Consider the following 11,939-nt stretch of genomic DNA (forward strand, 5'->3'; position numbering starts at 1 on the left):
ATATATATACATATATATGTATATATGTATATATATATACACTAAAGTTATACAATGTGTACCTACTTTTTTGCTGTATTCTTATTTTAACCATTTGCTACTGCCCACTGACAAAAATATGGACTAGACAGGAATTCCCTACAACAAAGTATATCTAACCTTAATAATGTTAATCCTTAGAATGTTATGTATTCTATTCAATATGTGCTTTCTGATGGAAAAGATTTTGCTTAGAAAACTTCCTCTAAGGTGAAAACTTCTATGTGAATACAGTTTCGAAGTAATTTCAGTTATTAGTCAGCTGGAAATAGCCAGGGTGTTTTTTGGGGTGGTACACAATGATTGTGAGAAAATTTTTTTAATATTTATTAATTTGTGAGACAACATTTCAGCCAGATCAGAAATGTCATGTTTATAAAATAATACAGAATATGTCAAACATATGCATGCTTAACACTTGGTTTGTCTAAGAAAAAACCTTTTTTTATAATACTGTATTATGTGTGTTTTCACTTAATTTGTAGATATATATATATGTATATATGTATATGTCTTCTGGTCTTTTTGTGATGCAGACTGAATCTCAGAAGTTCATTGTTTTACATGCGGTACAAGATGGGCTGCTGGAGGGGAATGAAACATTTACCATTCAGCTCTTCTCTACTGGTGATGCTGAGATATCCCCTGTAAATGGTAAGGAATTAAAGCATTACATTCTGTTTTGAGACATTTCATGTGAGAATTCTAGTAAGTCTGTTCATACAATTTTAGACTGCAGTGCCTATATATTTTGTGTGTAGCTAGTTGGTAGCAATTTTGGCTGTCAGTCTTTTTCCATACTTACCTGGCAGGGGAAACACCATAATCAGACAGGTGGTTTTCCCAGGGCAAGGCTCATCCCCTGCACTCCAGGTGTGATGACCCCTGCGATTTCCCCAAATGCAGGAAACTCAAATTTTTTAAAAATTTCCTTAGTTCAAGAAGCACAAGGAATTGCTTGAAAGAGTCCAGCAGAGCCACAGAGATGATGGATGGAGTGGAGCATCTCCTGCTGAGGAGCGGCTGAGGGAGCTGGGGCTCTTGAGCTTGGAGCAGAGGAGACTGAGGGGTGCCCTCATTCCTGGGGATCCATTGGGAAAGGGCAGTGTCAGGAGGAAGGAGCCAGGCTCTGCTCTGGGATGGCCAATGCCAGCACAAGGGGCAATGGTCCCAAGCTGGAGCACAGGAGGTTCAAGTTGAAGATGAGGCCAAAGTTTGTGAGTGTGAGGGTTCTGGAGCATGGCCCAGGCTGCCCAGAGAGGTTGTGGAGTCTCCTTCTCTGGAGACACCCAAAGCCGTGGCCCTGTTCCTGTGTGACTGCTCTGGTGATCCTGCTCTGGCAGGGGTTGCACTGGGGGAGCTTTCCAGGGCCCTTTCAACTCCTGACATCCTGGGATTCTGTGATTCCTAAGCTGTTTCCTTCTCTGAAGAAACCAAAGATAATTTAGATCATAATTTTTCATTCTAAATGAATTGCTGATGTAGACTTTAGTGTTCAGATAGTTAGCATTCTCCATAAATAATTCTTTAACAAAAAGAAGCAAAAACCAAAGCCAGGTGCAAGCCTGTAAGGATCATAGGATAATTTCATTTGTGAGGGACCATCCAGGGAGTCATCTGGCCGAAAACACTGCTCAAGGAATGGGACACTTCACAATTAGATCAGGTCACTGAATGCCTTGTCCACTCAAATTCTAAATATCTCCAAGGATAGGGATTCCATGGGCTCTCTGGGAAGCCAGTGCTTAAGCACTCGTGTCACAAAATTTACACCAGTTAGCTCATTAGTTAGTTTTCATTTACCATGAGAAGATTTGTTCTTTTCATAGGTGTTGCAATGATCACTATTGTGGGTGATGAAGGAGCTGCTGGGGTGGTTGGGATAGCACATTCATCCCAGCATGTCCTGATTGGAGAACCTTCAGGAAATTATAATGGAACTGCTCTTATCAGGTGGGTACATCACTCGTTTTTCCAAAGAGAAGGACAACAACTTGAGTTTCAAAAGCTACAAAATGCCACATTTGGCAAGAATTTCTCGAGTGCTGCATTTTGTTATCACTTCTAAAATCTAAAATCACAGTAATATGATATACTGTCTGCCTCTGGATTGGATATTAAACATTAAAGGTAGAAAATAAAATCTGTGTTTCTGTTCTTACTTGCAGCCTGATACGTGGCCCAGGGGTTTTTGGTGAGGTGACGATATATTGGAATATAACACCTGCTCATCACACAGAATTTATTGAGACATCAGGGACCTTGACAATGCGAGATAGGCAGTCTGCAGCAGTTGTTCTGATACAGGTACCTGAGAAATTTTACACCAGTAGCTGTTAAAAGTACTTCCTTTTATTTAGTTAGTGTCTTGGTTAGAAATTAGTTACAACTCTCTCCCTGGAAATGGTTTAAATCCTGTTAGCTTTCATTGGTTCTCCTCCCCAGGCTGTAGATGACAACCAACCTGAGGAGAGGCGTTACTATCAGTTTCAACTAACTGGAATCAGCGATGGAGGACTCGTAAATGAATCTAACAGCATAGCAAATATTACCATGGCCGCCAGTGATTTTCCATATGGAGAGTTTACATTTTCACGGGAACTGTTGCAAACAACAGAAGAAGAAAAATGGGTATTAGATTAAAATTCCTTCTTATGTAAAATATTGATAAATATCAGTATTTTGGCACTACAAACTGTAGAAAAAACAATAAATCAAATATTTGCTCTACGTTTATCATAGCACAGTCTCTAGAATGGCTGTCTGAGGATTTTGTAGATTTTTAATACTCTGAGAAAGAAGGTTATCTGCTAAGTTGTGGGTACTCTGTACTTACTAAAGCCAGTTGTTATTACCTGACAGAACCATTGAAAAGACGCCTTTGGAACAGTCTCCTAAAGGCATTTGTAACACAACAACAAAACCATTTTTTTAAAGAAAGTGTCTTCTTTCCCTCAGGTTAACATCACTGTTGTGCGTTCCAGGGGATCCTATGGCAAAGTGCGTCTTTGGTTTCAGATAATAAATGGGACTGCAGAGGAGGGAATTGATTTCACTCCCACAGTAAGGGAGCTGTTGTTTGAACCACACGAGGAGAGTAAAATTATTTTGGTTGAAATTCATGACGATGACTTTCCTGAAGGCCCCGAAGACTTTTCAGTGATGATTACTAAAGTGGAACTCCAAGGAAGGTAAAGATAAAATTCTGAGTTGGTTGATTACAAGCAGAAGAACAAACTCTATTTGGAATCTGATCTGCCTGCACAAAGGCACTACTGGTTACAGCTGTTTAACTGTAAAATTTCTTAAGACAGCTTAATAATAATCATAATAGAAATTGGATGTATGGGGGACCTGGTTCTATTAACATTGCTATAAAGATTGTGCTGATTAAGATTTATTTAAGCTGGAAATCCATACATGGTGTACAAATTGTCAATTTGCATGTCATTCAAAGAAGAAGATAAAATGAAAAAGAAAAAATGAAAGGTACACATTTCTGTGAATAAACTCCTGTTTTTGCATATATAGTAGTTTGAAAAAGTGTGACCAATAAGTCTTTGGTGATAACAGTCAGAAGGTAAAAGTACTTGTGGTAATTTACAAATTGTCATACCTGCATCTTAATACTGTCACGAGAATTTTTTGTGTAATTTTCTTTTATCTGTTCCTGCAAGTGGATTTGATTTTACTGTAAAAGAAAATGGTCTACAGATGGATCAGCCTCCAATAATAGGAAATCTCTCCACAGTACGAGTTACTATTGCACAAAGTGATAATGCAGAAGGCATCATAGAATTTGATCCACAGTATATCCTTCTGGAGGGTAAGTTTACCTTGAGGTTTCACTGTCGTTTAGAAGATAAGTCTGTGGCTGCAGTGTGAATTTTGAAATAAAATAACTTCTTCTCAATTATTCCTGCAGTGGAAGAGGATGCAGGATTAATCGTGATTCCTGTTGTGAGAAAGCGTGGAACTTATGGCTATGTTACAGCTGATTTTCTTTCTCGAAGTATTTCTGCACTTCCTGATGGTGTTGACTATGTCATCCACAATAATTCTGTCATTTTTCACCATGGCCAGAACCAGACTTTTATTTATATCTCTATTATAGATGATGAAGAGAGGTAATTAATTTTTCAGATGTTTATTCACTAATTTACTTCTGAGAAGTCCTTTTTTAAAATGTGCAGTATGCCTGTGTGTAGAGTTGGAATTGAAAAACAAATTTCTGCTGAGCGGAGAAATCACCTAAATTTAAAGAGAGGAAAAAAGAAGCTATATTAGAGTTTCATAGTTCTTCTGTGTAAACAAATTATTTTAATTAAGCTGATTATCAGAAATTTTGGATGTTAATAGTACTGCTGAGAATAGTAAAATATTTTGCTGTATTTTTTAAAATTTAACATGAGTAGAAAATAGAACTATATTTTTATTTCAGACATCACCATTCTGTTAAAATGTGAGGAATCTTCTGTTTGTCATATGCTTACACTGATGACTTCTGTATACCTTTAAACACATCCAGTTAGATGCATGATTGCATTATACTTTTAATTATTATTTTTTTTCCCCGGATATCTCAGGATCTCTCTTTCTTTTCCCGTGCAGTGAATTTGCAGAGCAGTTTGAAATCCAGCTGACGGGAGCCACTGGTGGAGCAGTCCTCGGGCTCCACCTAGTGAGCCAGGTCACCATTGCTAAAAGCGACTCCCCCCTGGGCATCGTCCGATTTCTCAACCACAGCCGAATTATTCTTCCCAACCCCGACACCCCCATGGCGGTGTCCCTGGTGCTGGAAAGGACTGGACGGTTGTTCGGGGAGACACAGGTGGGCCCTGGTTGCCAAAGGGTGAACGTTTTCCAGAGGCTGGGTCAAAAAGCTCCTGCATTTTCCTTCGGGAGCTTCTTTGGGACTGAATTTTAATTGTATAATTGTGGCTTTTCATTAAGCATGAGTTGCGGTATAACAGAAAATGTTGCTACCCTTTTGATTTTCTCTTTGTCCTCCTGATTTTTGTCTTTTATTGTGGTCTGGTGTACTTTCTTTTGAACTAGCTCTAATCCCATCAAAAATAAGGTTAATTTTATGCACCACTACTAATTTAATTTAATTCCATTGAATTACTTCCTAAAGCTGATCATTTTTTTTCAGCTAATTCTTTAATGAGAGTCACCTAGATATTTTTCTTTACTCTATACATACTACTGAAGGTATAAATGTGAACCAAGGTGGGCCTTTCATAGTCTTGACAAATGACTGTAAGATTGGCAGTAAGGGCCATCAGCTCATCCTCCACACAGAAAAATCACTTTGGTCATATTTGACTTTTTATATAAGTCATTTGAGAAGACTGCAAAACAATTAAAATGGACAAAATAATAGATAAAATGCATAAAAAAATGGATAAAATAAACTTTTGCTGGTTATTACTTTCTCAAAAGCAAGTAATTGGTGGGAAACACTGAAAATATTCTAGCTTTTAATCAGGCTGAAGAAGTATGAGTCGTCATTTGAAGAATTCAAAGCTTTTACTGCAGACTCTTAAGAAAATATTTTTCATTTTCTGTGTTGATATCACACTTCACAGGGAATGGTTTTGGTCACAAGTTACTCATATGGGGACCTTAAAAAAATCATGATAGGGAGAAAAATAGAAACTGGCCTGTGTGTTTCCTGTATTGTGCTAAAGAAATCTCAGTTTCTCTTCTTTTCTATCACTGATACCTAGAATTTCATAAACTGGCACTATGGCTAACTAACACTTCAAAATTTTCATTTGTAATTTACCATGCCTGTTTTTGCAAAGGATTGTGTATTTGCATGCGTAGAATCAATTATAAATATTTTGTATTCTGTATTAACAGCCAAGATTCAAATATAGGTAGTTACCAGGTACAATAATTTTTATGTCACTTGTGGTGCTCTGTCATTTCTCCCCCTGGGAGGCTATTTAATATATATTATATCATCACGCTACATCTGAAACCGGTATCTTCACAGATAAACTGGGACATCTTGGGACCTAATTCAGAGGAGGTTTTACCTCCCCTGAACAGTGACATTGGTGACCCTGTGAACGGATCATTCTATTTTGGAGAAGGAGAAGAAGGTCTGAGAGCTATTAATCTACAAATCTATCCTCATGAAGAAGTTGAAGTGCAGGAGATCTTCATTATTAGACTCCGCCTTATGAAAGGTGAAACAGAAATAGATCCTAAGGCCAGCAACATCACACTAATAGTAAGTCATTATTGCTTTTGTTTCTTCTGACATCTCTATTGATATTGGTATTTCTCCTGCAAAGATTTTAAAAATTAACAGTTACTGCATAGTTTGTAACTGGGCCTTCTCATCCCTTGTACTACTTAGGTGCATTGTTACAGCTTCACTTCTTAAAAAGGAAGGCAAAGAATCTGTCAGTAAAAATTGGTGTGTAACCCCTGACCTGACCCTATTATTTGCAGATTTCTGTGGTTGTCTTTGGAGAGAGCAGGGATTGGGTCTTCATTTCTAAATGTCAGTTTGTTGTTCCTCTGTTCTTGACCTCTTCTTCTGCTCCAGCTATCCTATATAAGTGAAAAGAGAGAGTCTGACTATTGCAGAGAAAGAGAAATGCGGAAATGTGTGGGAGAAGGCAGAAGTTGTCAAAGGCAAATTATTCCTCTGCAACTAAGGAAATATTTACAATACTTTGAGTTTACAAACTGATAATATTAGAAGATTTTTAAATTTTTAATTGACCAATTTAAAGTGAAGCTCAACTCAATGGACAGAATCATTGTCATTCCCTGAATTTCTTTACATGTAATACTTTTATTAATACATGCATGAAAACTTCCCATATTTATTGACATCATCATATTTTGACTCCTCTTCAACTTAGCTCTTGCTTAAACTTATGTATCATTGTAGGGTTTTCTCACTAAAGAGCAAGTTACCTATAGATTTCATATAACAGTCTTGATCCACGTGTGTTTGGTGTCACTCCCTTTTCACACCTTGATGGTCCACTCTGCTGGGTTGATATTTTTATTCTCTCAGTGTCAATTCTAACTACTAATGTACTGTTGGATCTTCTTAAGAGAAGAAGACTTGGTAGAAAGAACTGATATATCCATGCCCTGTAGTGTCTAGCAATGAAAATCTCAATGGTTTGAAGAATAAAACTCACCCTACATTTCTGATTTTTTAAAAATTTTTTTTGTTTATTTTTTTACAGATACAGAAGTTTGGTGATCCCAATGGGATTGTACAGTTTGCTCCTGAATCGTTAACTGAGAATAACTACACAGAACCATCAGCAGAGGAAGGGCCACAGATTATAACACTGTTTGTCAGGCGAATTCAAGGCACTCTGGGAAACATAACGGTATCCCTCCTCTTTTCCTAATGAACTCTATAATGTGAAATCATCCTCAGTTTCAATGCAGGGAGGAATATATTTTTCTGTGCCTTTCAATTACTTGTTTCTCAAATTAATTTTTGAAATTTTACCTATCAGACTGTATTTAGCAAGGGCTCACCCCTCATAACTCTGGTTTGGAGAGTCAGATTCAGTCTCCTCCAATCAGGAAAGAAATTAAAACAGAACTGCAGTGCTTTTTTTTCTTTCTTTCTCCCTCTCCCCCTGTGCTTTTGATGGGAGAACAGAGCACACTTACATGTGAGCTTTGAGATTGTCACAATTTGCTTTTTTCCAGGCATCCTTAAAGGTAAGAACCAGGCTATTTGGAACCATCACTCCCATTGCTTTTTACCTAACGTTGTTTAGAAGCCAGCTTTTCAAGTTATTCATTTAATTAAACAAACCAACTAACAAAAAAATAATAAAAGCATCTGCTGTGTTCAATGAGAATTCCTCACCTTTTTCTAATGTGAGGAATCTTGGAAAGAGTCAAAACAGCAAGGATGTCTTGATATTAAAAAAAGAAATATATTTTTTAAATGGTTCAGAGTTTTCACATAGTTTTAAATCTGCAAAGGAAATCTTTACATTCATAGTACTGTGAGAGGAGCAACACACCCCTTTGTACGTCTGTGTGCCTATTGCTATGCATACCTAAAACTATTTCTATTTTACCAACTTAGAACCAATCAATTCCATATCCTGTCTCTACTGAACCCTGAATAGGAAAGTTTCCGGCTCTGTGGGTAATTCTTCTTTCTTTTGTGTGTTTCCCAGGTTTACTGGGAAATTTGCAGTGAATCTGACATCACAGGTGACTTTCTGAGGACAGAGGGGTCTGTTGTCATTGCTGACCAGCAAAGCACAGCTGAGATAATTATCCACCTCCTACCTGATGATGTTCCAGAGCTGGATGAAAACTACATGGTGCAGCTGACTTCAGTAGAAGGTGGAGCAGATTTAGACCAAGAGAAGAGAATTTCAAAGTTCAATGTTTTTGCAAATGATGATCCCCATGGAGTGTTTGCCCTGTACTCTGATCAGCAGTCAGTGATAGTAGAGAGAAACCTGGACCGCTTTGTTCAAATCAACGTGACTCGGCATGCTGGAGCGTTTGGAGAAGTGATCGTCCAGTACCATATCATATCTCATTATGAAGAAGCACTAATTGAGCCTGAGAATGAGGTGGGATACCTCACAGTTGAAGATGGTGCCAGTTTTGGAGAGAAAAGAGTGCCAATAAGCAACCAGGTCTGCATTATCCTTTAACTCCTCTGGTATCTGTTGTTTCCTCTTGTGTTTATCACAGTACGAATATGCAGGAATAAGATACTAAACTCTCAGTAGTATCCACTGTGAAGAAGTATCCACAGAAAAGAGAGTTTCAGTATCATGAATTTCCTATTTATGGAATAGAAATTGGTTTAACTATCACATTTTCAAATAATTGCAAAATCACTGCTGTGCATGTGTTCAAATATTCAGTTTTTCCTTCCATCATTGCTTTCTGTTACTGTCAGTTCAATATTTTATTACTGTATGTATGAAAATGTTTTCTCGAGTTTCCATTTTGGATTGTAAATGTTCATCTGCTAGTGCTGACTCATGAGGCAGCAGAGAAATTTACCTTCACTTCTCTGTGTTCCCTGGTTGTTTGTTATTATTACTACAGCCTTGCACCCTTTTTGCAGCTTTTAAATCCTAGGGATTAAAATCAAGCTAAGACTCACTGTGTTAGATACAATTTATTAAAATTGCAGTAGTTGCTCTACAGAGTCACATTCCAACAAACTGCTAGTAGATCACATTCACAATATTGATGTTTTATCTGCATTTCTTCCAAGAAACACAATCAACGAAACACTTGTCTTGAAAATACTGCTTTCTGCATGCAAGTAGAACAAAATCTGCAGATTGCTCTGCTGCTTAATTCTTTGAACTGATAGATACCGTGTTTTTAGTGAAATTAGGTTTCTACCTTATTATTTACTTTCTCTCAAAGGCATGTCTTTTGCTGGGTTTGAATTTTACTCTGGAACTGACTAGCGTAAGCCTGGTGAGCGAAAGTGCCAAAGAAGTGCCTAAAATATTGGGGAAAGCGAAGTCAGCTCTTCTGCTTGTTCCTGAGGACGCTGCCAATTCACAGGTCAGTCGACTGGCTGCAGTTGACTTTTATACCACAGAAGGTACACTTCATTACAGAGGAAAGCCTCTATAAGAATTCAGCTTTTCCAGTTACAACTTGTACTCCATATGAGTGGAGTTCTCTCTCATACAAATTATTATAGAAATGCGTTAATACAGCTTGAAAATGTCTCTTCATCTGTGAAATGTATATAGTGTAAATATTATGGTTAATTCATACTTTTATTTACTTGAAGTTCTGAGACTTAAAAGGAAAATAACTAATTCTGGACTAATATTATTAAACTAATATTATTCCTTTAAGTATATCAGCCTCAAAGTAGGTAACAGTAAGCATGCAGTATTATGTATGAAAAGAGATGGAGGTCATGCTAGTTTTCAGTAGAGTTGACAATATCTTTTTTGCTAATCACTAAGTGGGAAATCTTCCATTTATCTACTTTGTAGGAGAGTGAGAAAAGAGAACTTACTTATTCTGAAATGGTATATGCACTACAGGTTCCTTCTTGAATGTCAGGCAAAGGCAATAGCACACTGAGTTTTTATCTTCTAAATTGTATTCAAGTTTTTATTTAATGTTTCTAATTGTCTTGAATCACTGTTCTGCTTTTAATTTGTTTTTGAATTAAGTTCAAATGATCTTTCTGTAAACATTGTTTACTGTTGTATATGCATTTATGATTGCTTGATACGTGAATTACCCTTTCGGTCCAACTTGCTGCTCAAAGAAAAGTAGATCATGCTATCAAGAATAATTTTGTGAACAAAGTCATGTGGCAACAACTTTTCACTGGATACACAGTTAATAATGTATTTTAAACCTGTCTGTGTGTGTATATATATGTATATATATTTATCTCGTACTAGAGCTGTGGCTTGTGAGCATTAAAGGCAGGTTGGTTTGTTTTTCTTTCAAACAATAAACACCAAATGCTAGATTGTGTGTTCCTAGTACTGAAATGTCAGTCACAATGATTCCTTTTCCCTGAGATCTAATTCTCAGAAATCTAAAATGCATCTACATGCACACATAATTATTGTAAAATACCTATTACACAAAACACAGTACGTTTTCACGTATGTTATTGCCCATTTTTATTCCATTTTCTGTAACAAAATCTATTATGTTTCCGCAGGTTGGCTTTGAATCTGTGATTTTACGACTTACAGACATTGTAGCAGGGACAGGCCAGGCCGTCATAACCAGAAAAGGGGTCTATGGCTCTGTAATCGTTAGCTGGATTTCAGGATACCCACCAGACCTAACCGCTGACTTTGCTCCGCCAGGAAATATTTCTCCTCCGTTTGGTAGGTTCTTGTCTATGCACAGCTATGTAGGTTGCGTAAGTGATGGTACAACCTTGTAGTTATTTGTGCCCCTGCATGGATCCTTTATTGGTGAAGAGTCATTAGAATGAATTTGTGTGGTCTAATTTTTACCTGTAATGGCTATGTTTATTTTGTGACAAATAAGAACTGAGCTTCACAGATACCTGTCTGGGAGGCAGGCACAATGCTGTGCCCCTGAATGACAGCTTCATATAGGAAAGACCCTTATGATGCAGATTTCTTCTTCCTAAATGCAGTTGAGCTGTGATTAAAGTCCCTATTTCAGCACATTCTGGGGTAAAAAGAGGACTCCAATTTATTGATTTTGACTTGTGCTCTCTCTCACTCTCTCTCCCTCTCTCTTTTATTTCAGGTACTGTTGTATTTTCCTCTGGTGAGCAAAGTAAAATAATTTCCTTTAAGGCTACTCCAAGCCTAGATAAACATGAGTCATTTGCCATCACTTTAACAGCAGTGCACAGCAATGTGTCTGGTGGGGCTCACCTGAGGTAAGGATATGTCTTATGATTTTGAGTCGCACAAGTGCTGTAAGAATTATGACCAGTGTATAGGCACACACCTTATACAAATCCCTGTTAAATTGTAGGCAGCTAGTAAGTTGTAATGCCTTCTTTAACAGCCTTGCATGTCTTGTCTTAGGTGGAAACATGTGTCAGTACTGCAGACCTGATCAGATCTGAGGCTCTTCTCCAGTTCCAGTCTATTTCATATCACTGATACCCAGGGTGCCTAGAATGTGTCAGGAATGATGGAGATGGTTAAGAAAATGAAGAACCAAGATCAACAGTTTCAGACAGGGAGATGAAGAATAAGTCGGCTCTAACAGTTTTACCTAGTGTCCCTAAAATTCCATATTTAGGTGTCCTTAGAAAACAAACATTATTTTAAATAAGTAAAATTAAACAAGAAATGCTCTGAAAATGCCTCACCATTTTCTCAGGAAGACCTTATTTTATTTATCCTTTACTCTGTATCCTGTGCTGGCTCAGGATGCTT

At 37.4% G+C, this 11,939-nt stretch overlaps 1 protein-coding gene across 1 annotated transcript in view; it reads left to right on the top strand.

Annotated features, from left to right (window-relative positions):
• Window positions 1-575: 575 nt before the first annotated feature.
• Window positions 576-11,939, top strand: part of LOC104539552 (G-protein coupled receptor 98-like) — a gene marked incomplete at its 5' end in the record, with an annotated part of 31,834 nt that continues 20,470 nt past the window's right edge. The window contains 14 exons of the mRNA XM_010183120.1: window positions 576-693; window positions 1,869-1,992; window positions 2,208-2,346; window positions 2,485-2,670; window positions 2,998-3,230; window positions 3,717-3,865; window positions 3,965-4,166; window positions 4,651-4,870; window positions 6,044-6,283; window positions 7,263-7,412; window positions 8,226-8,699; window positions 9,451-9,594; window positions 10,730-10,901; window positions 11,296-11,431. Coding sequence (XP_010181422.1) covers window positions 576-693; window positions 1,869-1,992; window positions 2,208-2,346; window positions 2,485-2,670; window positions 2,998-3,230; window positions 3,717-3,865; window positions 3,965-4,166; window positions 4,651-4,870; window positions 6,044-6,283; window positions 7,263-7,412; window positions 8,226-8,699; window positions 9,451-9,594; window positions 10,730-10,901; window positions 11,296-11,431 — 2,687 coding nt within the window. The remainder of the gene's footprint in view (window positions 694-1,868; window positions 1,993-2,207; window positions 2,347-2,484; window positions 2,671-2,997; window positions 3,231-3,716; window positions 3,866-3,964; window positions 4,167-4,650; window positions 4,871-6,043; window positions 6,284-7,262; window positions 7,413-8,225; window positions 8,700-9,450; window positions 9,595-10,729; window positions 10,902-11,295; window positions 11,432-11,939) is intronic.

This window comes from Mesitornis unicolor, unplaced genomic scaffold (genome assembly GCF_000695765.1).
Source record: "Mesitornis unicolor isolate BGI_N332 unplaced genomic scaffold, ASM69576v1 scaffold2464, whole genome shotgun sequence".
Taxonomy (NCBI): domain Eukaryota; kingdom Metazoa; phylum Chordata; class Aves; order Mesitornithiformes; family Mesitornithidae; genus Mesitornis; species Mesitornis unicolor.